This window comes from Lynx rufus, unplaced genomic scaffold (assembly GCF_022079265.1).
Source record: "Lynx rufus isolate CCGP_SWC_20201006 ecotype Redwood Valley unplaced genomic scaffold, mLynRuf1.p SCAF_24, whole genome shotgun sequence".
Classification (NCBI taxonomy): domain Eukaryota; kingdom Metazoa; phylum Chordata; class Mammalia; order Carnivora; family Felidae; genus Lynx; species Lynx rufus.
In genome coordinates this window covers 11,599,571-11,626,559 of record NW_025814839.1, presented here as the reverse complement: position 1 = coordinate 11,626,559, position 26,989 = coordinate 11,599,571, and the positions used below count along the sequence as shown (strand labels likewise).

The window sequence follows — 26,989 nt, the reverse complement described above, 5'->3', positions numbered from 1 at the left end:
AAGGGCCTGGCGCGAGGGGCGGGGCGCGCGCGTCACGTGAGCGTGTTTTGGGCACGTGACCCGCGCGGGTCCAAGGCTGGCCCCCGCCCCCTCTTCTCCTCCCCTCGGCGGGTGTGAGCCGAGCGGCCTCGCCTCAACGCCTAGCGCCCCCCTCAGCCGCCGCCGCCGCCGCCGCCGCCGTCTCCGCCTCCGCCCGCCGGCCATGTCCCCCGGCCGCCGCCGCCGCCGCTCGAGCGCGGCGCTCCCGCGGCCCAGCGCGCAGTGAGCGCGGGGCCCACTCGCCGCTCGCCCGCCCCGGGGCCCCCTTGTTCTCCGCGCCGCCGCCGCCGCCGCCATGTTGGGTTTAGAGCCGCAGCGGAGCCGCCGCCGCCGCCGCCGGTGAGGGAGGCCGAGAGCGGAGCCCGCCCCGCCCCGGGGCCCAGGGAGCGGGGCCGCCTTGGAGCCCGGCCTCTCCCCGCCAGCCGCCTTCCCGGCCCGCCCGCCGTGCGAGCCAGCGAGCGAGCGCCGGGCCGCGGCCGCGCCTTCCGCTCCCGGCCCGAGCGAGTCCGCCGCCCGCCCGTTCGTGCCGCCGCCGCCGCCGGGCCCGGCCAGAGCCTGCAGCGGAGCCCACGAGAGTCAGCGCCATGGCGGAGCAGACCTACTCGTGGTGAGTGCGGGGCTCGGGAGGCCGGGGCGCGGCGCAAGTGGGGGTCGGGGCGCCGGCGCGGCCGGCTAGGGGCAAGAGGAGGAGGAGGAGGAGGAACAGGTGCGCGTTGCGGGGGGGGGAGGGCACGGGTTGGGGGTGCACGCCCCCCTCGTCCCCACCAGAGGGGGCGGCTGGCGCTGGAGGGAGGCGGTCAGCGGCCGGGGACCCGGCGCCCGAGAAGGGGGATGGAGGCGGCGGCGGCAGCGGCCGCGGCGGATGTCATCTGGTCATGGGCGGAGCAGGTGATGGAGAAGGGGAGCATGACCCCAAAGGTGGGAGGCCCGCGGATGGGAAGTTGAATCTCCTGGGCACCCCGGAACCGACTTGAGGGGGTGGCTCCCGGGCAGGAGGAATTGAAAGGGTGGGCAGAGGCGGGCCGGGGCAAGGGTGAGCCCCTGGGTTGCGAGGAAGCTGGTGGGAAAAACAGGTGATAAAAGAGGACGAAGTTGGAAGTTGTGAGAGAGGAGGAGCCGTCTAACTGGGGCCGCTGCTCAGCACCTGGAGGGCGAGTGAAGGGAGAGTTGGTAAGGTGGGCAGAGGCCCGGGCATGACGGAAGGGTTAACGGCGGAAGGAGCGTCTTGGGAGCCATGGAGGGAAGTCCCTTGTGAAGAGTTTGGAAGGGGAGCCTGTTTGGATAACCACATTCTGGAAGGGAGGTCGTTGGTGGCAGTGGGGCATGAGTAGAATCTTTGTGAGGGTCGGTACTCTGTTCTTCAGAATTTAAAGTGGCCTGGTGCCCTGGGTCAAGTGTGGAGATGGGAGATCTGCAAGATCTGTCCATTTTTATAGGACTTTTAAAGTTATTAAATAGCTTATTAAGGACTGAGAAGCGTTACTATGTAGTTTATAGAGTGAGAACATACCTGTCTTGAGAAGGGAGTGCGGTGTTTGGGGAGAAGGGGATGAGAGGCCTCCCTGTAGCATGTGGAGGTGGAATATTTGCAGGAGGGGTTGAGGGAATGATGATAGTTTCCTTGAAGAGTGGAAATTGGATAGTGCGGAGGAGGTAGTAACGGGAGGGTGAGGAGGCAAGAAATGGGATGATGGTGTGGGGATGGGGAATCCGGTTGCAATCTAGAGAGATTGAAGATGGTTTGCCTTTGGTTTGAAGCAAATTTGACTTGGGACAGAATTGTGTGCTTTCCCTTGTTAGAAAAGAGCACAATAGAGTAGGAAGGGCAGGGCATTTGGACTTGGAAGACTTGGTTTGGAGGTCCGGTTCACCACTAAGTTGCTTTATAACTGGGCAGGATAGTAAGTTCTCCATTTCTTTTCCCTTACTACTCGATAGGAGAATTGCCTTTTTCTTGGGTTGTAAAGATTAAATGAATAACTTTACAAAGCACATGGCAAACTGTAAAGTGTTACATTTTACTACATTATAGTTAGGGAAACAGAGAATGGGTAGTAAGTGAAAACAAAGAATGGTTTTAGGTGGAGGGCTTTAATTGAGTGGATGCTTTGTGGTGGTTGGCGTTAGGATAAGTCAGGAACTCATTCTGTCTTCACAGAGGGAAAGAGGGTTGATGGTTGAAGATGATCATTCAAAAGGGAACCTCAATGATGTGTATACAAGCTCAAAAAGAAGATAACGGAAAGACTGAAATAAAGTAACACTAAAAGAAGAATTAAAACGTTGGTAAACAGTTGTGACCGCATATGTATTTTTAAAAGCTGTTTAATTGGATAGTTTTGAGCAACAGCGAGCTGCCTCTCCCTAGCAGGTAATAAGGAACACAAGATTGTGGCTGGAGCTTTCTTATGGACAGAGTAAGTTCGCCTTGTGGTAGCTAACTCATCTCAAGCTCTTAACACTCTGGCCCAGCTGAGAGTCCTGATGGCTACCCTGCTTTGTGCTGTATACAGGCCGCGGATGGTTGGAGGAAATACACTGGCCAAGAAGTGGGGGGGAAATGAGAGTGTTTCACTAGGTAGGTTGGCCACACACTATCTCTGTGTGATGTTGGACAGCTCTGCTCGTTCAGTAGGGACTATTTTGTGAAGTTTGATAGTTTACAATATTCATCCTACTGAAATACTTCAATCTCAGCTCCCTTTGGCTTTACAGGCAGAGAAGCTCCTTGAAATCAGAATGCTTAGCCTGTCATCTTTGGTATGTTTTGAGATGGAGAAACTTTTTACATCATCTTGAGAGAGGGAGTTGTCTGAGGCGAGAGGACTGGAAAACCAGGCAGCTTTCTAGGTTCTGATAGTTACCAGAGGTAATGATCCATTTGGCAGTAAGGTACTTGTTTAATTCTCCCAAGGCCCTGAGGTCGGTGATCACTCCCTGTTTTAAAGAGGAGGAAATGTAGGCTCAGGAGGACAAGTGATTTGTCTAAGATACTTCATCTGTGATGCTTTATTTTGTTGGACATGAATTCTCCCATCATTTTATTCATTCTCCTTGAAATGTAAGTATGGAAAAGGTATTCCAAAAGTACATGTAAACTGAGTTTTGGAATATCTCTCATTTGCAGTATCTTTGTCACCATTCCTTAGGTTCAGGCAAATAAGAGTTGATTTTTTTTTTTTTAATAGACTTATGCCTTATTTGTATGTGGCCTTGAGGAAAATCAACCTCATGGAGACCACTGTGGCAATATAGATTTGTCTGAGGATGGAGTCAGCGAAGAATGTAGAAGTCAGAAGAATGAAAATAGGTTTCTTTAGGATTTTCATATAATAAGATAATGTAAATCATAAAGCAAGATTGGCCATGAGGTGGTAATTGTTGAAGCTTAGTGATGAGTACATGGGGGTTTATTATTTTATTCTGTATACCTGGACATATTTACATTTTTCATAACAAAAAGTTAATTTAAAAACTCTACACATGCTGTTCATGCTGTTTTCTGATTTCTTGTGCTTGCTTTCTGTGTTGAGAAGCTTTCTGTGAGTAGCTGTATTAAGAATATGTAGGTTATGACCTGATGAATGAGGGGGCACGAGCCACCCAGGTAGTGGGCAGGTAGCTCCCTGAGCATGCGAGCTTCCACTTTGGGCACATGAAATCCATGGGGTTGCTCTGGTTGAAGGTGCAGTTTCAGTACACCCATACAACAGAAGTAGAGTTCCCCTTGTCTGTGGGGTTAAATGCTAGGACTCCAGTGGATGCCTGAAACCAAGGATAGTACTGAACCCTAATATATCCTATGTTTCCTCTATCCATACATACTTACGATAAAGTTTAGATGCTAAATTGGGCCTAGTAAGAGATTAACAACAAGAAATAAAATAATTATGATGGCATACTATAATAAAAGTCATGTATGGTCTCTCAGAATATCTTACTGTACTGTACTCACCCTTGTTGAGATGATAGGAGATGATAAGATGCTTATGTGATGAGATGAAGTTAGGTGCATGAACATACGCATTGTGATGTAGCATTAGGCTATTATTGACCTTCTGACAGTACGTGAGGAGGAGGATTATCTGCTTCTGGACTGTGATTGACCCTGGTAACTGAAATCGTGGGGCCCCATGAGCCAGGGAGAGGGTAGACCTGTGTCCCAGGTCATGAGCAGGAGATACATAGCCGGGTAGCAAGCACCTGTGATTGGTGTGGAGGTCAGTAGTTTGGGGGGCTTAATGCTAGTGGTTATTTTTAAAAGGTGCCCAGGGAAAAGCAAAGCAGGGACTTGTGGTGAGTATCCCAAACTTGAGTCCTTATCTGAATGTCCAGACTCTGGGTGTGATTATGGATATCATACTAAAAAATGGCTAGGTAGCAACTCAGAAAAATAAAGTTCTTGTTCTCAATAGTTGTTTTCCTCATCACACTTTCTTCCTAGCAAATTCTATCAAAATCCTGTCACCCAAGGGTTCACTGCAAATTCCACTGAGCTGTGAAGCATTTTCTGAACACCCCAACTGAAAGTGATCTCTTTATTGTTGATACTTGCAGTCTGCATCATTCCTCCCTTTACATGTGTGAATACCTAAGCCTCTTCATTAGATTGTAGACTCCTTGAGGGTAAGGACACTATTAACACTAACCTTTGTCTTGCCCATAGCTCCTGCTTAGGAGCTGATTGAGTGAACATGATTTTCAGGGTGTTTCATCCTTTGTTGAAAGGATTTTTTTTTTAAATTTTTTAATGTTTATTTATTTTTGAAAGAGAGAGAGAGAGAGAGTGACAAGAGTGCAAGCAGGGGAGGGACAGAGAGAGAAGGAGACACAGAATCCAAAGCAGGCTTCAGGCTCTGAGTTGTCAGCACAGAGCCCAACGTGGGGCTCGAACTCACGAGCCGTGAGATCATGACCTGAGCTGAAGTCGGACGCTCAACTGACTGAGCCACCCAGGCACCCTTGTTGAAAGAATATTTTAAGTGTAAAGGGAAGCTACAGTTAGATGAGTGTTTATTATAATCCATATACTTATAGAAGAGGGCTTTTGGTAACTTAGTTTCCTGGTATCACTTGCTATAAGAATGAGTAATGCCATCCTTAATAAAGTTTTAAATAAAATCTATTGACATATGAAATTAAAGTTATTGGTAGTAACACCACAGTCTTTATCATGATTAAACCACAAGATTCTGCTTGTATCCTTTTTACTTGTTAAGTGAGGAAGTAAAGGAATGCATGTGAAAACACAAATAGAAGGTGCAAACCAGACTTTTATTAATTTGAGAAAAATACCTTGCTTGATAAATATTTTTGAGCAAATGTTTTAGCTTAAGTTCTGTGGGAAAGGGGAACTTGTCTCTCTTATTTTTATTTTTTAATTTTTTTTTTAGGCTTGTCTCTTGATGGAGTCAATGCAGTACTTATTTATAAGTGCACTTGAATCTTGGTGGTAAAAGTTACTTATGTTAGGGTTAATGTTGGTGTAGGGGGAAAAGGAAATAAGTACATGTGAACGTCATTGGGATGAATTTTGTTACCAAAATAGTATCATAATAATTTATTGTGTTTTCTCTATGCTAGGGCTTTACACGCATTGCTAAGTAAGGGAACTGAGGCTCAAAGAATTTAAGTAACTTGGCAGATAACATGTAAATGGTAAAAGGGCTCAAAGTCCAGACTGACACGAAGATTCTGTCACTGAATCTACTTTCATTTCCACAGTCGCCACTCAAGCCAACCCATCTTTTGAGTGAGTTCCTTGTTAGCCTCCTCACTGGGTTCCCCCCACTCTCCACACGATGGCCCTTCTGAGTGGCCTTCTAACTCCTTGACTCAGATCCTGTCAATCCTCTGCTTTTAAAACCCTTTGGTGGCCACACTTAGAATAAAATTTAAGTTCCTTGGTAGACTCTTCATAGTCTCATCTTGTGTGTGTCTCTGAGGGATGACAGACCATAAACAAACTAAAAGTTACACAAGGGTAAGAATCTATTTTGATACTCTCTCCAGGGCCTGGCACGTAATGGGTAGCTCGTAAATATTTACTGAACAAATGAATGAGAATGCTTCCCTCTGGCCTACGTTTAAGATCTGCTCTAAGGATTGCATTATGTTGAGGTGATATAGTGTTATGATAATGGACTTTATCCTGTGAGGTATTTACAAATAGTGCTAAACCTGAGAGTGAGAAATAACACAGATCTCTGGAACTCACGGAAGTCACTTCTACTTGGCAGTTACTGTTGTGTGTCATTTTATCTCTAGTGATCATATCTGATTGTTGTATCTTGTGGTCATTGCATCTAATACAAGTTTTTCAGAGAGAAAATACTCAGTTGAAAATATGTCTCTAGTATAAACTTTAGATTTGCTCATTTAAAAAAATTTTTTTAATGTTTATTTATTTTTGAGAGAGACAGAGACAGAATGTGAGTGGGTTAGGGGCAGAGAGAGAGACACAGAATCCGAAGCAGGCTCCAGGCTCGGAGCCGTCAGCACAGAGCCCAACGCGGGGCTCGAACTCACAAGCCGTGAGATCATGACCCGAGCCGAAGTTGGCCACTCAACCAGCTGAGCCACCCAGGCGCCCCAAGATTTGCTCATTTTAAAAACATGTTTTGCTTAGAGTTAAGGTGCTGTAATAATGGTTTGGTGATGCATGATTCAAGCTGAAAATTAACCAAAACTAAAACCAAGAATTTGTACCAAAATCATTTTCCTCAATGTTTCTTATGAAGCCTGGGGAGGGGGAAGGGGGAAGGGGGAAGCTGGAGAGTTTGTAGCCATATCAGCCTCTAATTTAGCAAGTAGTATTACGAATTAAAATGCCTAATGTCCGTGGATTTCTCAAAACAGATTTCTACGTGACCACTTATTTTAGAGATGACAAATGCCACTGAATTGAGGTGTTATGTAGTTCTGTATAGTTGTATTTTACTTCAACATAATAACTTCATTTTTATTATTCTCACGTTTCATCAAACTATCTCAGGGAAAATCCAGGGGTGTTCTAAGAGGAGAGAGTGTGTCTAATCAAGTGCTGTTTTAGTTGGCTACGTTTGGCATCTGAACTTCATGTGGTTGCTGTCCCTGGCAATAGAGCCATAAGAATGACTTGATTTATTAAATTCTATAATATATTTTCTGGCGTTTAATGGTTGTTTCTTGAGAGTTAAAGGGAAGTATTGGTTTTATTCGTTGTATGTTTAAATCAAGAAATTTTTGGAACTTTGCAACAAGTTTCTGTAACACATTCTCCAATCCTCACTTAAAAAGTGAGAGGTAGAGTTCTCCTCTTCCGTAATTTTAACCTCTTAGGTGTGTAGAGGGGCTTCAGGTGACCAAATTCAATTTTACAGGGAAAATCTACAGTTAGTCCCGATGATCCTCACGATGAATTCTTACCTCTCAGATTTTATTAGTAGGTCTCACTAGGTCCACAGCTTAACATAAAACAGACCTACTCATTAGCTGTGATTAGACTAGATTGAGGACCTGTGAAAAGATTTGAAAGTATTTTTAAGATATTAGACTGATGAATATGCAGTCGCCTAATAGAGACCTAGTAGAAAATCCCATTTCTTGGTTTGTAGGTTGCACCCTAGCTTGGTAAGAAAACTCAATAATCTCTATTTTGGACTTCTGGTATTGATAGTGAAGAACTATTAAGGGATAAAAAACAAAAGTGCACTAAAGTAGAGGTGTGCCCCCGTTGTTTTTTATGTAAATTGTATTGAACGTAAGTGATGGCTCAGAAAGTATTTGATTCTGCCAACGCCATTCACTAAATTTTTGTTTGAAATTCTAAAATACGAGGATCTACTTCTGGTTTTTTTTGAATTGGGAAACATTTGTTGGGGGGTGATTTCCATCTCTGATGAACTGTGAGCTAGTCTTGTCTTGGTCCCAGTATTATATTCTGTACAGTGGTTATGCCTGTCCTCCATAGAATTGTTGCAAGGATTCAATGAGATAATGTAAGTGCAAATGCTTTGTAATTGCTAAGTGAAATATAAAAAGCAAGGTATTTGTTCTCTACATTGTAAGATCCAGACAGGTTCCAGATACAGGTTCCTCACTACAGAAATGATTTTTCTCATTTCACGAAATAACTAGCATTTAACTTTGAGATGTTCAAATAATGTTTTATAAAAAGAATGAGAATAGTTTGCAAATTGTCATTGATTTGTATTGTTGCCTTTGAAATGTGCTGTAAGGTCATCTTCTAGTCCTGTTTTGAAGTCCAACAAACAAGAAAAACCATGAATAAAAGCTAAGTTTTTTCATAAAATAGTTTTATTTTGATCGCTTGAAGGCAGTTTCCTTCATAATGTATTCATGTGAGGGGAAGAGAGCAGTGGTATGGATAAACCTAGTCTTTTCCTGGTTTTCTCTGGAATGGCCAGGACACTTGGACCCTAAAATGTGTGAGGAGGGGCTGTTAGCAGTTTCTTATCTGTTTCCCTACTCCGTACCAGGTCTGCCAGGCACACCCATTTCCCCTCATCTGAAGGCCTCAGATTTTGGCTTCACTCTTGACCTAAATAGGACATGTGCAGCAAAGTTTTAATTGTTTCTTCAACTTAGTTATACAGACATTTTGACTTAAGTACAGTACTTGACTTTGTTGTTTCCTTGTCTTAAGTTTTGCTTGAGTTGTCTAGCTTTACTCTCCAAATCTGTAAATCTTCAGGCTTTGCCTGACAGCCTTAACTTTTAAACATTGGACTGTATGCTTTACTGACTTTATAAACCCCCAGAAATTTACATTCATTTCTCAAAAATGCTTGGAAAAATACTACTATTAGAAGTAAAAGTTAGTTTAAGAGAGTGAATTCTTTTATCTATGCATTGATTAGTGCAAGCACCAATACCTTAAAAATATTTTCAAACATTGGGGCGCCTGGGTGGCTCAGGCGGTTAAGCGTCCGACTTCGGCTCGGTTCATGATATCGTGGTTTGTGGATTCGTGCCCTGTGTCGGGCTCTGGGCTGACAGCCCGGAGCCCCGAGCCCCGAGCCCCGAGCCTGGAGCCTGCTTCCAATTCTGTGTCAATTTCTCTCTCTGCCCCTCCCCCACTTGTGCTCTGTCTCTCTCTATCAACAATAAATAAACGTAAAAAAAAAAATATTTTCAAACATAGCTTTCAGAGGGGCTAAGTCTAGTCTTGTTACAGAAATGCCACCTGATACTGCTGCAAGGCTAGCAGAGTGAAAGATTTGAGATAAGATCAGTTAATTAGGAGGGAGAGAATAGAGAGGGCAGAATGGAAGACCGGAAGTTGAGGCTTGGGAAACTCACAACTGAGAATGGGAGGAAGAAGAGGAATCAAAGGAAGTTCCATCAGAAGTAGGGTAATTAGCAAAGCTCCATGGCAGTGAAAGAAAAGGCACAGAGAATTTGGGGGGGCAAGAGTGTAAAAAGCTACAAGGTTCAAAGAGAATGAAGAAAAAACAGGCTATTGAATTTGCAAAGGAAGTCATTAGTGAAAGTGCACTAATAAAGATCAGAGTAGTGAGGGTGAAAGGCAAATTAGGGAAGGGTAATGAAGAAATAAAGGCATCCTTTGGGTACTGGCCATTTGTTTGCCAAATAAGATGGGAAAGATGTAAGGAAAGAGTATGCTTGGTATAGACAGGGTCTTCTGTTTTTATTGATAAGGTAGAGAATTGTATATTTGAAGCCAGGGAGAAAGAGAAATTGATCTTGGAAAGAGATTATTATTATTTTACTGTAGTTTAAATTTAGAGATTTTTATTTATTTATTGCAGTCATGGATTTCAGTTAGGAGTTGTGAAGGGGACTTAATGGGAAATGAACAACACTTAATGGGGATGTGACATTTAGTCTTTGATTCTTTGGATCTTTACATTAGTACTATTTCGGATTGTATTTCATTTGGATGTCTTGTTTTCGTGTGTGTGTGTGTGTGTGTGTGTGTGTGTGTGTGTGTGTGTGTGTTAATTGTGTCCAACCTCTTTGGTCATTTGAAACATTGTTGCCTTGGGGCGCCTGGGTGGCACAGTCGGTTAAGCGTCCGACTTCAGCCAGGTCACGATCTCGCGGTCCGTGAGTTCGAGCCCCGCGTCAGGCTCTGGGCTGATGGCTCGGAGCCTGGAGCCTGTTTCCGATTCTGTGTCTCCCTCTTTCTCTGCCCCTCCCCCGTTCATGCTCTGTCTCTCTCTGTCCCAAAAATAAATAAACATTGAAAAAAAAATTAAAAAAAAAAAAGAAACATTGTTGCCTTGTAATCCTACTTCCCTGTATTTTCTTTAAAATACTTGTTATTTCTGCCAAACTGGATTACTCACTGTTTCCCCTTTTATTCAAGCTCTTATACCTGGTTAGCCTGTCTCCCAAGTCTCTAAATATGTAAGTCCTATGCATCTTTGAAGGTCCAGCTGAAATGCTTTCCTCTTGTTACAGAATCTTTTTGATTTGTCTAGAAGAAATATTCTTCTGATGCCTGTAGTTCTTTATCTGATCCTGCCATGTGGCAGCACTTTGATGATTTTCTGACCTTGCATTGAATATATTTATGTGGCTATCTTCCTACCTTGACCGTGAACTCTGGGTAGAGGCTGAGGTTTTCTTTTTTTTAAAGAATGAATGTTTTAGAGGTGACATTTGCCAGGTGCTGGATTTTAGAATATAATGTTTCCTTAAAAATATAATGAAAGGGCACATAGAAGAGAGGAGAGAATACTTACCTAACATCTCACAGCTCTTTGAAGAAAATACAAAAGTAAAATTGTTATTGTTAAGTTGGATCAAGTGCTGTGGCCAGATTTGCCTAACTTTCTAATATCCGTATAGCACCTTGAGAAGGAAAGTGGCCCCGAACCAAACACCTATGGGAGGCGTTTACAGAGGACCACAGGCTCTTTAGAGTCAGCGTCTTCGTTTATCTCAGTCTTCTTCAACTTGACTGCAGACCAACTGCTACCAATTTATTTATACTTGATCTCCCAAACAGGCACTTTGTGATATAATACTATTTTTTTTAAGTGGAGAAGCTCTGCTTTTTTTTTTTTTTTTTTTTGGTAATTAGCAGGGGACGAGTTTCAGTCACATGCTCAAATGAAAATATTTTGCAGGAAACTTCCTTTGAGGTATGAGGAGCAATAAGTTATGTGGAAACCAGCTTCTGAGCAATTTAACATTTTCTCTCTTGCTTCTATTTCAGAGTTTCATATTCCTTGTATTTAAGCTTTTGTTTAAAGAGTTGATAGCATGATCAGTACCTCTGAGTTACAAGAGAAATGTTTATATTATTGGTTGCATTCACATGAGTGTCTTTAAAATTGCATTGCAGTGTTCAGGTACAATTTGGTGGTGGTATAGGAGATATCTGTAAGGGATTGGATATCAGAAGTTTAAGAGAGAAATTGTTTTTGGAAAGTAATAGATTTTATAAGTAAGGATCTAAAAGATACATTTCTGATGATTTATCTTAAGAGGATTTTATCATATTTTTCCTTAATTTTCTTTACATTTTATCTGAAAATATTCAGTTCCTTCATATTTTTGTTGCTTTTACTATCAAGAAAGTATATATGTCTCACAATAATATTATTTGTTTCAATTTACAAATTGTTCCTTATGTTATAAAGAATGAACCTCCAATGTAGTCTAATCTTTAGATTAAAAATACAAATTTTTTCTGGAAAAAAATGGTGCTAATTTTTTTTTAAATAGAAACTTATTTTGCCTTCATCTTTTCCCTGTTTTTAAGAGACTGTTTTCTCTTTTAACTCATTTCTTTCTCTTGTTTAATAATTGTAATTCATAAAGGGCAATTAAAAAAAATCTCTGCCTAGTGAGTGCATGTTTTAAATTGCATAGATACAGCAGTGCCTCAATCTTAGTTTAGAGTTCAATAACCTAGTCGTCTGGATAGGGATAAATCAGGAGTTTGGGGGATTAGAAATTTGTTTTTGTTTTGCACCTTTGTATGCTGTGCAATGGTGAAAATAACTGACAGACCTAAGGATGATATATTAGGCTGGTATTCATGGATAGCAAAGGTTCCAAGACCTAATGCTAAAGGTTACCAACCAATTTAGAACAAAAGGGACTAACAAGTAGAAGTGAGAGAGAACAGCGAATAGCAGATGTGATTGGACAGTAGAAGCAAGGCAAAGGTTACGAGACTCACGCATCAGGAAACTCAAGTAGTGAGACCAAATGGAAAAGATAGCCAGCTACTAGAATAGGAAACTCAGCCAGAGTCATCATGTGGCAAAGGTGCAAATAGCCCCATACATCTCTGCAAATCCAGCTTTGTGCTTCAGTTTAGGCTTACCAAGTTGATAATGAGTCAACATTTAGGTGATGAGGCAGTCTTAGCCTGTCCCATAGCTATCAAGAGCTTCTGGTGGGGCATCACAGCTAGAGACCTTGGAGACATTCTTAATCCCCATCAAACAAGTCAGTAAGTCCTGTTCATATACACACACACACACACACACACACACATATATATATATATATACACACACACACATATGTATGTATGTATGTATTTTTTTTTCTTCAATTTTAGAAACAATTTGTCTCCTCTTCATTCCCATCGTTGTCCCTAGATGACCCTTATTTGTGTTCCCTTAGTACATCGTACTTACCTTTTTCTTTTTTTTTTTTTTAATTTTTTTAACGTTTATTTATTTTTGAGACAGAGAGAGACAGAGCATGAACGGGGGAGGGTCAGAGAGAGGGAGACACAGAAGCGGAAACAGGCTCCAGGCTCTGAGCCATCAGCCCAGAGCCCGACGCGGGGCTCGAACTCACGGACCGCGAGATCGTGACCTGAGCCGCAGTCGGCCGCTTAACTGACTGAGCCACCCAGGCGCCCCCCGTACTTACCTTTTTCAACTGTTGTTTGTTTCCTTATTTGTTTCCTTGTAAAGTATTGAGGGCCTGATTATATTTTGTGTCTTTATCCTCAGTGGCTTGGCACATAGTTTATTTAAGTGTTATTCTAGGGGCACCTGAATGGCTCAGTTGGTTAAGTGTCTGACTTTGGTTCATGTTGTGATCTCATGGCTTGTGGGTTTGAGCCCCGGTTCGGGCTCAGTGCTGAGAGCCCAGAGCCTGGAGCCTGCTTCAGATTCTGTGTCTGCCTCTCTCTCTGCCCCTCCCCTGCTCGTAATCTGTCTCTCTCAAAAATAAGTAAACATTAAAAAAATAAATATTCTGTATTTTATTTTTTAAAATAACCCTAAAAGTAAAATTAGTAAGATGGAAGGTTATGTGATATCTTCTGTTGCTTTCAACTTTCAGTTTAAGAGCTTGAAGGGACAAGCATCAAATATCATTTGGGTCTATAGGTCAGTCTTTTACACTAAGTAATTGAAAATATTATTGTTGAAGATGTTAGACTGGACCTACCTTGGTTATAACTAGTTTATGGAACCTCTTCAAAATACAGTGGGAGAATTGATCACTGTGTTGGTTAGCTGTTGCTGCAGTAATACTGCATAACAAATTATCCCCACACCCGGTGGCTTAGAGTAGCAGTCTGCAGGTTGGCTGGGCACCTTTGCTTCTTGCTTCAGATCTGTAAGTCAGTTGGGCGGCTCTGCTGCATGTGTGTTTAATTTGGGGTCTAGACTGAATGGGCAGCAGCATCTGCATGGGTGTGTGGGGGGGAGTTCTTCTCATGACAGTGGCAGAAGCATAGGAGGGCAGGTGGAAACCTGCAAGACTTCTTGAGGCTCAGGCTCAAAACTGGCATACTGTCATTTCTGCTTCATTCTTTCAACCGAAGCAAGTCTTTGGTGGAAACCAAAGACAAGGAGCCACAAAACTAAATCTTCCCCGTTTGTGGGAGGAGCTGCAAAATCACATGGCTACAGAGTAGATTCTGGGAGAGGCGAGGAATTAGTGCCAGTAAAAGCAGTCAACCACAGTTGGAAGTTCCCACTTCCCTTTCATGTGACTAGGTGTCACTTTTTCATTTTGTTCTAAAATGAAGCATATCATATAGTCAGATTTCATGTAGGTCTCTTTAGCATTCAGGTTTTCTCTCTAATCTTTTATATTTTTAAAATAGCATTTTTGAGGTATACTTCACATACCATATAATTCATTCATTTAAAGTGTACGTCTGGTGGTCCCTGGGTGGCTCAGTTGGTTAAATGTCCTAATGAGCTCAGGTTGTGATCTCACAGTTTGTGAATTTCAGCCCCTCATCAGGCTCTGTCCTGACAGCTCAGAGCCTGGAGCTGTTTCGGATTCTGTGTTTCCCTCTTTCTCTGCCCCTCCCCTGCTCTCACTCTCTCTCTGTCTCTCTCAAAAATAAATGAAATATCAAAAAATAAAAATAAGTGTACATCCAGTGGTTTTTAGTACATTCACAGAGTTGTGGGGCCATTGCCACAATCAGTTTTAGAACATTTTTTTTTCCACCTCCAAAGAAACCCTGTCATTAGAAATTACTCCCTTTCCCCCCTTCTCCCTAGCTCCTGGAAGCCACTAATGTACTTTTGGTTTTTATGGATTTGCCCATTTCATATAAATGGAATAATACAATATGTGGTCTTTTGACTTCTCTTAACATGCTGTGTTCAGGATTCATCCATGTTGTGGCATGTATTGGTGCTTCGTTCCTTTTTATTGCCAAATAATATTCCATTTTATGCATATACCATATTCTGCTTATCTGTTCATCAGGTGATGATTGTTTTCATTTTTTGGCTATGATGAATAAATGCTACTATGAACATTCATGTAAAAGCTTTTGTGCAGATGTATATAAATTTACGTTTCTCTTGGGTAAATACCTGGGAGTGGAATTGGTGGCTCATTTTGTTTCTCTGTGTTTAACATTTTGAGGAACTGCCAAATCGTTTTCCAAGACAGCTGTACATTTTACATTCCTACCCACAATGTTTGAGGGTTCTGATATCTTCACCTCCTCACCAGCACTTGTCATTGGCCATGTTTTTTTTATTATAGCCATCCTAGTGAGTGTGAAGTGGTTCTTACTTGTGTAGTGTTTATATTTAAGGGTTTATAGAGGATAAAAGCAGTGGTTTAAAATGTTAGATCTGTTTGCACTTAACAGGGTAGTACCAGAGTTGCCACCTCAGTTTTAATTACCTAAAAAAAGGTAAATTGAGGGGAAAAAAATGTAATATTTTGACTCAGATTTTTCTTCAGGCTACTCCTTATTTTACATGCTAGAATCATTTAGCAAGAGATTAACCTCAGGTGATTGTTAAACTAGTTCTTTACCTTTGAGTAAGTGAATGCCCAGATTACTCCGGCAGCCTGCTGTGTCATCAGTAGTCTTGGGACTGTGACTGGTTTAATGACTGAAGTCGCTGTTTTTTTTTTGGGGGGGGGCGGGGGCTGCATGGAGGGAGTCCTCTGTATCTGTTCTTTGCCAGCAAGGTAATCACTAGAGGAGTTAGTTGTAAAATACGACCTTTTTTGGGGCAGCACTGTTCAATAGAAATATAATGAGGTACACATGTAATTGAAAATTTTATAGTAGCTGCATTAAAAGCAAAAAGAAACTCATGAAATTAATTTTAATAATAGTTTATTTAATCCAGTATATAAAAATATTTATATCATTGATTATATGTAATCAAAACAAAAATTAAGATGTTTTACATTTTTTTAGTACATAGTCTTTTCAGTTCAGAGTAGCGACATTTTAAAAACTTAACATCTACAAGTGGCTGGCAGCTGCCATATTGAACAACAAACACCATTCTGGAGGTCTAAGAGCTTATGATCTGGATTTCTGCTCACATGTATGATGATCTGTATCATTAGGAAAAACAGATGAGTGCTTGATCAGCCTGTATTTCTAGTTTCTCAGTTTTATGTTGTTATTGCCTTTTCTTTTTTTAAATGTGGAAGAGAATCTTCAGAGGGGTACAGAGAGACCAGCTCCTTACAGCTCAGATTCTTGGCTGTGAGTAGAGATTAGTTAACAGGAGAAAGAAGAACTTTGGTCTCCCTCATCATTAAGGGTGTGTACCAGGTTCTGTAGTTCTTGGCAAGTGAAAGAACTGCTACCATTTGGTTCTTATTCTAATTGTTCTTGTACATTCAGGGTCTCATTTGGCCTGCTGTTTATCAGTTATATACCACTCGTACTGTTTGACCACATAGTTCTCTCTTGGTTAGACAAAATAAGGCTGTGGGTTTGATCTCTGTAATTAATGACTGACTCTTAGCCTGCTGGGGCTTCACTATAGTAACTAATGCAGAATAAACAGGATTCTCTCTTCCATGAGTTTACACTGTTGATAGAGACTGCTGGCATTTTGCCAGCAGATGTAGTTAAGACCACTTCAAGAGAAGAGATTTCAGAATGGGCCATTGTATGGATGGTGTGTCCCAGTCAATCATTTGATTACTAGAGGGACTGAATTTGGTCAAGTGTCTTAATATTTGAGTGTCATTACTCATAGCTTATATTTTCTAGTTTGCCTCAGCCCTCACCACTTTCTATTGCCTCACACAGAATCTGTATATTACTGGTTTATATCATTTACCTAGCCCCTGCAGGCAGTTGAGTGTTGACCCCCTCCTGATGTCTATGATCAGTTCTAGGTCATTGCCACAAGGGTGGGTTAGGGATAAGGAGATGGCTGATCAGTGCCCCAGTGACAGTGGATAAAAAAAGACTTTATCTTATGAGTACTTCCATCGTGAGACACAAATACTCCATACTTGACCACTGTATTAAGTTTTACTGACTATTGGATGTCTTAATGTTCTAATATATGTTCCATCAGCTGCTTCTTTCTCTCTGGCCCCACTGCTGACTAGGGCATGGCCCCGGGCAAGTCTCACCCTCTCCATTAGTGCTGAGACCTCCCACCAGTGTCCAGATACCAGACGCCAAATTCCCTTTCTATTTTTTTTTAAAGTTCATTTATTTTGAGAGAGATAAGAGCGTGAGAGAGCAAATGAGCAGGGGAGGGGCAGAGAGAGAGAGAGAGAAAGAGAGAGAGAGAATCCCAAGCAGGCTCTGCACTGTCATCACAGAGCCCGATGCGGGGCTTGAACTCACAAACTGTGAGATCATGACCTGAGCTGAAAATTAAGAGTTGGACACTTAACCAGCTGAGCCACCTAGGTGCCCCTTGAGTTTTTGATACACATTATGATTTTGATAATTTCCAAGTTTAGTTTGACACTTGTTCATTAACTTCATTTTTGAAATGTGCTTGAAAGAGAGAAATAATGCTTTTTAGTTTAGAATTTGAAATGCTTTGATTTATTGGTATTATAAAATATTCATTTAACAGTTGTTTTACCTGTTCTCAACTGAGTGCACAGACTGCAGTGACTAAGGTCCAAGTTGGTTGGATCATCAGTGGGGATAGAATTGGAAGCCTTACTTCTTCTCTGGTCTTAGGCACTAAATAATTCCACTCTTCCGGTGGTAAAACCTAATTTAGACTTCTTCTGATGGCAAAAAAAACAAGCCCTAACTGACATGAAGTTCTTTATATTACCTGTTTATCCCTGTTAGGGTGACTCTTTGCTTTGCTGCAGAAATATTTGTGTTTGGTTATGGGGTACTGCCCGAAACCGTGCTAGGGTAATCCTAGTACAGGTTCTGTGTTTTCTTTTTCGTGGGTGTGTGTGTGTTGCCTTTCTAAAAGCCAAAAAGGGGTGCCTGGATGGCTCAGACAATTAGGCATCCAACTCTTGATTTCGGCTCTGGCCATGATCTCACAGTTGTGAGATTGAGCCCCACATTGGGCTCTGCCCTGAGCATGTAGCCTGCTTAGGATTCTTTCTCTCCTCCTCTGCTCCTCCCCTGCACTCTCTCTCACAAAATAAAAACAAAAATAGATTTAAAAATCAGGATTCTGAAACATCCCTGGCTGCAAGAGTATCAGATGAGGAATTATGGAACTCTAGTACTACACATTTTATTGGTGCAGTTTTAGAAGATGTAGATAAACAGAAAAAGAAAAGAAAAACACTTCTACCTACCACCCCCCCCCCCAATCCCTCATTAAATTTGCTGTGTATCTTTCAGGTCTTTTAAAAAATGCATATGCTTGTGACTGTTGTTGTTTAATTACACACTAGTTCATAAAAAATCAGAAATCTTGAATAAGTAGTAATAAAAAAAATTATCATTACCTAAAATTTAACTTACCTAGAAAATTCATGGCAACATTTCATGGTACCCTTCTGGGTATTATAGGAAGTATAGATTATTTTTTACACAAAAATAAGGATAGATTCATACTGTATTTTCCTTCTTGTGTCAAACTTAATATCTACAGAAGAATAAATGTTCTGTGTATGTTAGTTATGAGACATAATAAACACTCATGAACTTCACCAACCACCTAAAGAACTGCAGGATTACGAGTACTTTCTTGAAGCACCTGTGTGTGTACTCCTTGATCCCTCCTCCTACCTACCCTCCCCCTGTCACGGATGTGATGTTTAACATTCCCTTGTTTTTTAAAAAACTAGTTTTACTATGTTTTACTGTATGATATAATGTTTATTTTTACTTTAATTTTTTTACAGTTGAGTATTGTAAAGATTTATATGGTGTCTTTTATAATTTGCTTTTTTAAAATCAATATTATTTCTAAGACGTGTCCCACTTTTTGTACTCATTTTCCACTAATGTATAATATTCCAGCCTGTGAATTATGTCATAATTTATTTATCTATTTTCCTGTTGACCGATATGTAGGTTTCCAGTTTGGAACTGTTTCAAAGATTTCTGCTGTGAACATTCTTATATATATTCTTGGTGTTCTCTTTTTTTTTTTTAATGTTTATTTATTTTGAGAGAGAGAGCGAGCGAGCACGCAAGCACTAGCATGGGGAGAGGAAGAGAGAGAATCCTAAGCACCACAGTGCAGAGCCTGACGCGGGGCTCAATCTCACAAACTGTGAGATCATGCCTGGTGTTCATGTTTGAGAGTTTTCCTAGGATTTATCCCTAGGGCTAGAATCTAACCATCTCTCCTAGGTGAGTGCTTTTGTGTCATAAGAAATCCCTCTCTGGCCTGAGGTTTTAAAGGTATTCTCCTCTATTTTTTTCTAAATTGGAGTTAGTGTTAATACTTTGCCTTTCATGTACAAATTTTTAATCGAAAATCTAGATTAAATGTAGAATTTTGTCTAAATTAAGATGAATTTAGTTAAGACTAAGACATCTGGAATTGTTTTATTTAACCATAGGGTAATAGGACTATAAGATTATTAATTATATTATTATATCCTGTTAGTAGAGGATAATAGGAATCCAGTTGTCACAGCTACATTTATTGATAGTCCCTTATTTTCTCACTGATCTCCGATGTTACCTCTGAGACTCTTTTTGGTGTGTTTATGTTAGATGGTAAATAGTACTTTGTTACTAAACAGCAAATAGTATTTTGTTATCTGCCTTTTTTTCTATTTAAAATACCTTGAACATCTTTTCAAACCATTAAATATAGGTTAGTTTTTAGTGTGTACATAATAGACCACTATATTCAGCCCTTCTTTATTATGTCTTATTCCTTCCTGATCCTCTAGTCTCCCTCTCCAGGAAAATATAGCCAGCTTTCTCTCCATTCTTCTAGAAATGTATGCTTGAAAGCACATGTATAAGTATAATCCTATGTAATCCTCCATTTTTATTGTGGTAAAATATACAAAATATAAAATTTTCCATTTTAACCATTTTTAAATGTGCAGTTAGTTCAGTGGCATTAATGAGTGCATTCGAATTGTGCATCCGTGGTGTCACCACCACCCATCTCCATAGCGTTTTCATCTTACAGAATGGAAACTCCATGCCCATGAAACACTAAACACTAATTCCTCATTCTACCCTCCTCCCTTTCCTTCCCCTTCACTGTCTCAGTGAATTTGACTACTGTAAGTATCCCGTCTAAATGGGGACATACACTATTTCCCCTTTTGTGTCCAGCTTATTTCGTTTAGCATAAGATCTTCAAGTTTCATCCATGTTGTCGCATGTGTCAGAATTTCCTTCCTTTTAAGGCTAAATAATACTCAATTCTGTGTATATGCCACAGTCTTCTAATCCATTATCCTTCTGTTGGCTTTATATTATTGAATAATGCTGCCACGAACATGATTGTACAGATATCTGTTCAAATCCCTGCTTTCAGATCCTTTGAATATATACTCAGAAGTGAGATTGCAGATTGTGTGGTAATTCTTAGTTTAATTTTTTGAGGAACTGTCATATTATTTTCTATGGCAGCTGCATCATTTTACGTTCTCTGCAGTGGTGCATAGGGTTGCAGTTTTTCCACATCCTCTCCAACACGTGTCGTATTCTGTTTTTTGATCATTGCCATCCTAATGGGTGTGAAGGGTATCCTTGTGGTTTTGATTTCCATGTTCCTAATGATTGATGGTGTTGAGTGTCTTTTCATGTGCTTATTGACCATTTTATATATATTTGAAGAAATGTCTCTAAGTCCTTTGCTCATTTCTTACTCAGGTTGCTTGATTTCGTTGTTGAGTTGTAGTTGTTTATATATTCTGGATATCAATCTCTTATCAGTCATATGATCCGCAAATATTTTTTTCCCATTCCATAGATTGTGTTTGCACATTGTTAATAGTTTACTCTGGTGCACAAAATTTTTCATTTTGATGTTTATTTTTTTTTCTTGTTGCCTGTTTATTTTTGCTTTTGGTGTCCTATCCAAGAAATCATGGCCGAATCCAAGGTAAGGCTTTTCCCTTGTGTTTTCTTCTACGAGTTTTCTTGCATTGGCTTTTATGCTTAGGACTTTGATCTATTTGGGATCCTTTTTTTTTTTTTTTTTTTATGGTAAGCATTCAACTTCATTCTTTTGTGTAATCCCTTTTTTTTTTTTTAATTTTTTTTTTTTTCCAACGTTTATTTATTTTTGGGACAGAGAGAGACAGAGCATGAACGGGGGAGGGGCAGAGAGAGAGGGAGACACAGAATCCGAAACAGGCTCCAGGGTCTGAGCCATCAGCCCAGAGCCCGACGCGGGGCTCGAACTCACGGACCGCGAGATTGTGACCTGGCTGAAGTCGGACGCTTAACCGACTGCGCCACCCAGGCGCCCCTGTGTAATCCCTTTTTGATGAAGTGATAGTGTGTTCTACACACTGTCATGCTATGTCTTGCTTTTTACACTTAGTAATGTATCTCAGCCCCACTAACTTGTTTCTTTTTTGTTCTATCCAGCATTCAGTTGAACAGTGTAAGTCAGTATGTAGGAGAGCTTTTTGAGTATGGCTGGCTACCTTAACGAACAGTTAAATTAAAAGAAAATCACATAGGAATGTTAAACCCAGGAATGAAAACTGAAAAGAAAAGGCAAAAGCAAGGAAGGGAGAAAGAGGGAATATAAGGGAAAAGATCATTAACTTTTGCTTTCAGGAGGACAGATGCAATTTTGTTGAAAGTTTATCAGGTTTATACATTCTTAACACGCTGTGTGTATATAATTTATCCTTAAATCAGTCCTCTGAAGTGTAGGTATTGCTCCCTTCCCCTGGCCATTTTACAATTGAAAAACTGATTACTCACCCAAGATTATATAGTTAATGAATGGCAGAGCTAGAATTTGAACACAGATATTTTTAACTCCAAAGCCTAGGCTCTTTGCCATTAATGGTTCTCTGAGAATAAAGGGAACCTTTAATCAAGTAAGCCTGAGAAAGGCTGCATATTAAATTCTTCTCTTGGAAATTCATAGTCTGAATTAGCATATCATGAGCTCTGGTAAGTCAGGTGGTAAAAAAGAAATCTGTTTGATTTTGTTTTAAATGTTAAAAGACACTTGCCCAGGGGAAGAGTTTGGCATCTTAACAGTACCTAGAACAATTCCCCCTTAACACTATTTTGGGAAGTTCCAGTCATACTTGTGTTTTCTTTGTTGTATCAAATTTCAAGAAAGGCTAAGGACAGGAAATTAAATCCTAACCTGGTGAAGAAACAATCTATAGAATTACCTAACACAGAGCAGGTATGCAGCATTTTGGAGCTTATTTCCCAAAATCTGTAAGGTAACTCAAATGGGCAGCCAGCTGCTTTTCCAGAGGTGAATTGCGTGTGACTACAACTTCCCTTGTCCACAAGTAAATAATAAGCTCTAGCTTTATTTCATTGTGTATGATATGGTAAAATTACAATACAATAGAAGAATTTAAGAGGTTCATTTGGAAATATTTAAGAAAAAAATAACACTTTGACCCGCAGTTCTTCTTACATGTGAGCTTTCAGTTAAGGATTCTATCTTGGTCATGAATTGTGCATTTTAGCTGTACCACAGATGATATAAGCTATGATTTAGGAAATGAAAGATTGTCTCTATTATGAGTGTGCCATTTAAACATTGAACAGAAACTAGTGTCAGAGATGGTCAGCAAATGAATGAATCAGCAGCCTATTTGCATTTATTTTGCAAGAGAAAGCCATTTTTCAGTTTGAGACCCAATCCCTTGCTTAGGCATTGCTTTTAGTATTCCATAGGCCTAATCCTATCTTCATGATTTTACAGAATGTTCTTTGATTTTCCCCCATTTATTTTTCCAAGTTCTCAAGTTGTGTAACATATCTTGTTAGTGTTTAAAAAAAATTTTTTTTAATGTTTATTTATTTTTGAGACAGGGAGACAGCGCGCGAGTCAGGGAGGGGCATAAAGAGAGGGAGACACAGAATCTGAAACAGGCTCTGGGCTCTGAGCTGTCTGCACAGAGCCCGATGCGGGGCTCGAACCCACGAACTGTGAGATCACGACCTGAGCCAAAGTCCGACGCTTAAGCGACTGAGCCACCCAGGTGCCCCGTTGGTGTTTTAATTGGAAGTACATCACGTTTATTTTTTAACTTGGACAAAATTGTCTGCTTCATGATACTGTGGCATATTCCTTTTCTGTAATTAACCAAGTTTTTCCGCGTTAAAGTTTAGGTTTTTTTATACATTCACTACACCAATTAACAAATGTTTTATTCTTTTTGTTGCTGTTTTAACGGAGATACTTCCACGTTCTTTTTCTAGCTGGTTACTACTGGTGTATAGCATTACCATTGGTTTTTGCAGACTTGCTTTTTATATCCAACAAGTATAGTAGACAAATTATTCTAATGATTCTTTGCTTAGCTTCTATACAGACTCAGGTAGTGATCTGTATATTTCAGTAGTTTTTGTAATTCTCTGTTTTATTGTCCCTTAAAAATTAATCTGGAGTAAAGAATATGTAATATGTTATTACGAATAGCTAAATCAGGTACCTCTTGGTCTGTTAAGTGGAAGACCACTAATGTTCAGCCATCAGATTTGTAATGTGGATTGTTTTAATCACATTAAAAAAGAAATCAAAAGTTTTTTATTGCTTTTTATAGAAAGGAGTGGGATTGATTGAATTTTATAATATGTAGAGTCTATTGCTATCATGACATTTTGCTCGAATCTTTCATGTGCTATCAATAGTTTTACTTGTTTAAAACCCTTGCATTCTTCTAACAAAAGCTATATAGTAGTTCTTTTAAATAAATCTCTTGAGGTACTGCTTTAATTGCTTAAATTTTATTTAAGATTTCTCACATCATTATTCATAAATAAGACTGTCCTGTAATTTTCTTTTTTAATTTTATCTTAAGGGTTTTAAGACCAGGATAATGTTTACTTCACAGTACTTTGAGGTCAGTATGCCACATTTTTGTAAGAAATTTAAAAATTTCTGTGTAAAGCTAGGTTTGGGGTTTTAGTGCTCTTGTAGGGATAAAGAAGAGGTGGTTGGGTAATTTGTTATCTTGGTCAGTGTCTTCTGTTACAGATTTGTTTAGCCATGTCTTTTTGTATCAATTTTGGTATCTAATAATAGCATATCTATTGAACCTAAATTTTAAAATTTCTTTTTTTTAAATGTTTATTTTTGAGAGAGAGACAATGGGGAAGGGACAGAGAGAAAGAGAGAGAGAGAGAGAGAGAGAGAGAGAATCCCAAGCAGGTTCTGTGCTGTCACTGCAGAGCCCAACATGGGGCTTGAACTCATGAACCATAAGATCATGACCTGAGCTGAAGTCAGATACTTATCCAACTGAGCCACCCAGGCTCCCCAGAGTAGTTTATTTTTTTTAAGTGGTCCAGAATATGTTCATGTTGGTGAATGTTTCAGGTACACTTGAAAAGAATGTGTATCTTGCTGCTATTGGGTGAAATAGTGTATGAATATCTATTAGGTCAAGTTGGTTTATAGTGTTCAAATCCTTGCTGATTTTTAAAATTCTATCCATTACCGAGAAACGTGTGTTGAAAGTTGCCGACTTTAGTTGCTTTGTGTATTTCTGCTTTCAGTTCTGTGACTATTGAAGTTTCGTTATTAGATACATGCATATTTAGGATTGTTATTTAAGTCCTTTTAATGAATCGATCTATCATTATTTATATCCCTCCTAATAGTCATTGTTCCAAGATCTACTTTGCTGGTATTTATACCGCTTCATCTTTGTGTTTGCCTTCATTTGTATTCTCCCATCCTTTTACTTTTAATCTGTCTGTGTTTTTATATTTAAACTCTGTTTCTTGTGGATAGCATATGGTTAGGGCTTGCTTTTTTATCCAGTTTGACAACCTTTGTCTTTTAATTGGAGTAGACTGTTTAAATTTTCTGTAATTATATGTAATTTAATATGCTAGTATTACACATATTTTCCTTTTTTTTTTTTTTCTTTTTTCTTTTTTAAGTAAGCACCATGTGCAACATGGGGCTTGAACTCATGACCTGGAGATCAAGAGGCGCATGCTTTCTGGCTGAGCCAGCCAGGCACCCCCTGTATTTTCTTTCTTGCTATTTGTTTTCTATTTGTTCCATCTGTTCTTTCTCGTTTCTCATTTTTCCTTCTGTCTTCTTTTTATTAAAACATTTGTTGAGAATTTTTATGGTTTCATTTTATCTTCTTTCTTGGTTTACTTGGTTTATGTCTTTGTTTTATATTTTTCGTGGTTGATACAGGGCTTACAGTATACATCTTTAATTTCCTACCATCTGTGTTAAAATAATGTTACACCACGTCACCTATAACTTACAGGGTTTACAATGGTACAGTTTAATTTTTCAGCTGCCTGGGTTCCAAAGGCACGTATCCTAACAAGAAACAGACAAATAGAAATTTTTTTTGCCTTTTATGACCTAACTTTGATCTTGAGTCAGGCAGTGTTTCTCCTGCTGTATTCTGTAGGTGGAGGCAGTTATAAAGATTTGCCCAGATTCAGGGAGAGGGAATATAGACTCCCCCCCCAGCACCCCTCACCCATCTTAGTGGAGGAATATTAGTGTCTCATTGGAAGCAGAGCATGCGGATTGCAACAGGAGGCAACCTTTGGAAAATGCAGTCTGTTAGACTCTCCTGTATCTCTGTGCCTCTATTATCATTCCATGTAATTTTTTGTATGTTGTAAACACCACAGTACGTTTTATTTTAAACATGTCTTTTGCTTTTGCCCACCTATTTACCATTTCTTTCACTCTTTATTCCTTTTTGTAGATCCAAATTTCCATCTGATATTCTTCTGTGTGAGGACCTTCCTTTAATGTTTGTTATAGCAGGGGTCTGCTTGTGATGAATTCTGTCAGCTTTTATTGGTCTAAAAAAGCCCTTATTTTGTCTTTGTGTTTAAAAATACTTCACTGGATATAGAATTTTATGTTGGCTAAGTTTTTTTTTCTTCAGAACTTTAGAATCTTACTTGTTTTTGTCCTGTGTGATTTCTTTCTTTTTTTTTAATCCTACATGATTTCTAATGAGAAGTCTACTTTCATTTTTATCTGTGTATCTGTTTGAATAGTATGGCCTTTTTCCCTGGATACTCAAAGTTTTTCTTTTTATCAGTTTTTTTGTTTTTTGTTTTTAAGCAGTGTTGTGTGCTTTGGTGTTTTTTCCCTTTGTGTTTCTTCTGGGACTTGAGTTTCTTGGATTTCTCATAATTTTCATCAGTGTGTCAGATTTTTTTTGTTATATTATTTTTTTGTTACATTATTTCTTTGTTGTTGTTGTTTTTTCTGCTCTCCCTTCATTTTTTCTGGACTCTAGTCATGTGTGTTTGACCACTTGACAGTGTCCCACAGGTTACTGAGGCTCTTTCCTTCCCCCCGCCCCCCAATCTTTCTTTCTGTGGATAGTTTCTATATTCTGTATCTTCAAGTTCACTGTTATTTTCTTCTGCAGCGTCTCATCTCTTTTTCCCATTCAGTGTATTTTTCATTTTACCTACTATACTTTTTAAAACTCTGCAAGTTCCATTGGGTCTTTTTTCATCTATTTCTCTTTTTTCCATGTCACATTTTTGTGAACCATATTTATAGTATCTGTTGTAACATCTTTGTCTTCTAAGTCCATCATGTTTATATCATTTATGTTCTGTTTCAGTTGATTCACTTTCCTTCTGGATGTGGATCTTTTCCTCTTTCCTTTGTATGGCTGAACATTGTGAATTTTACATTTTCCATCTTTTTTGAATTTATTTAAAAAATTTTTTTTATGTTTATTTATTTTTGAGAGAGAGAGAGACAGTGTGAGGCAGAGAGAGAAGGAGACACAGAATCTGAAGCAGGCTCCAGGCTCTGAGCTGTCAGCACAGAACCCAATGCAGGGCTTGAACCCACGAACCGCGAGATCATGACCTGAGCTGAAGTCAGATGCTTAACCAACTGAGCCACCCAGGCACCCCTTGATTTTTTTTTAATATTTATTTTTGAAAGAGAGAGACAGAGCGTGAGTTGGGGAGGGGCAGAGAGAGAGGGAGACACAGAATCCGAAGCAGGCTCCAGGCTCCGAGCTGTCAGCACAGATCCCGGCACGGGGCTCAAACCCACGAACCATGAGATGATGACCTGAGCCGAAGTTGGACACTTAACCGATTGAGCCACCCAGGCATCCCTACATTTTACATTTCTGGGCACTGAATTCTGTTATATTCCTTTAAAGAATGTCAGAC

At 39.9% G+C, this 26,989-nt stretch overlaps 1 protein-coding gene across 1 annotated transcript in view; it reads left to right on the top strand.

The window, feature by feature from the left end:
- The first annotated feature begins 451 nt into the window (after positions 1-451).
- The window catches only part of SPPL3 (signal peptide peptidase like 3), a 138,468-nt gene continuing 111,930 nt past the window's right edge, over positions 452-26,989 (top strand). The window contains exon 1 of the mRNA XM_047088426.1: positions 452-646. Coding sequence (XP_046944382.1) covers positions 624-646 — 23 coding nt within the window. The 5' untranslated portion in view covers positions 452-623. The remainder of the gene's footprint in view (positions 647-26,989) is intronic.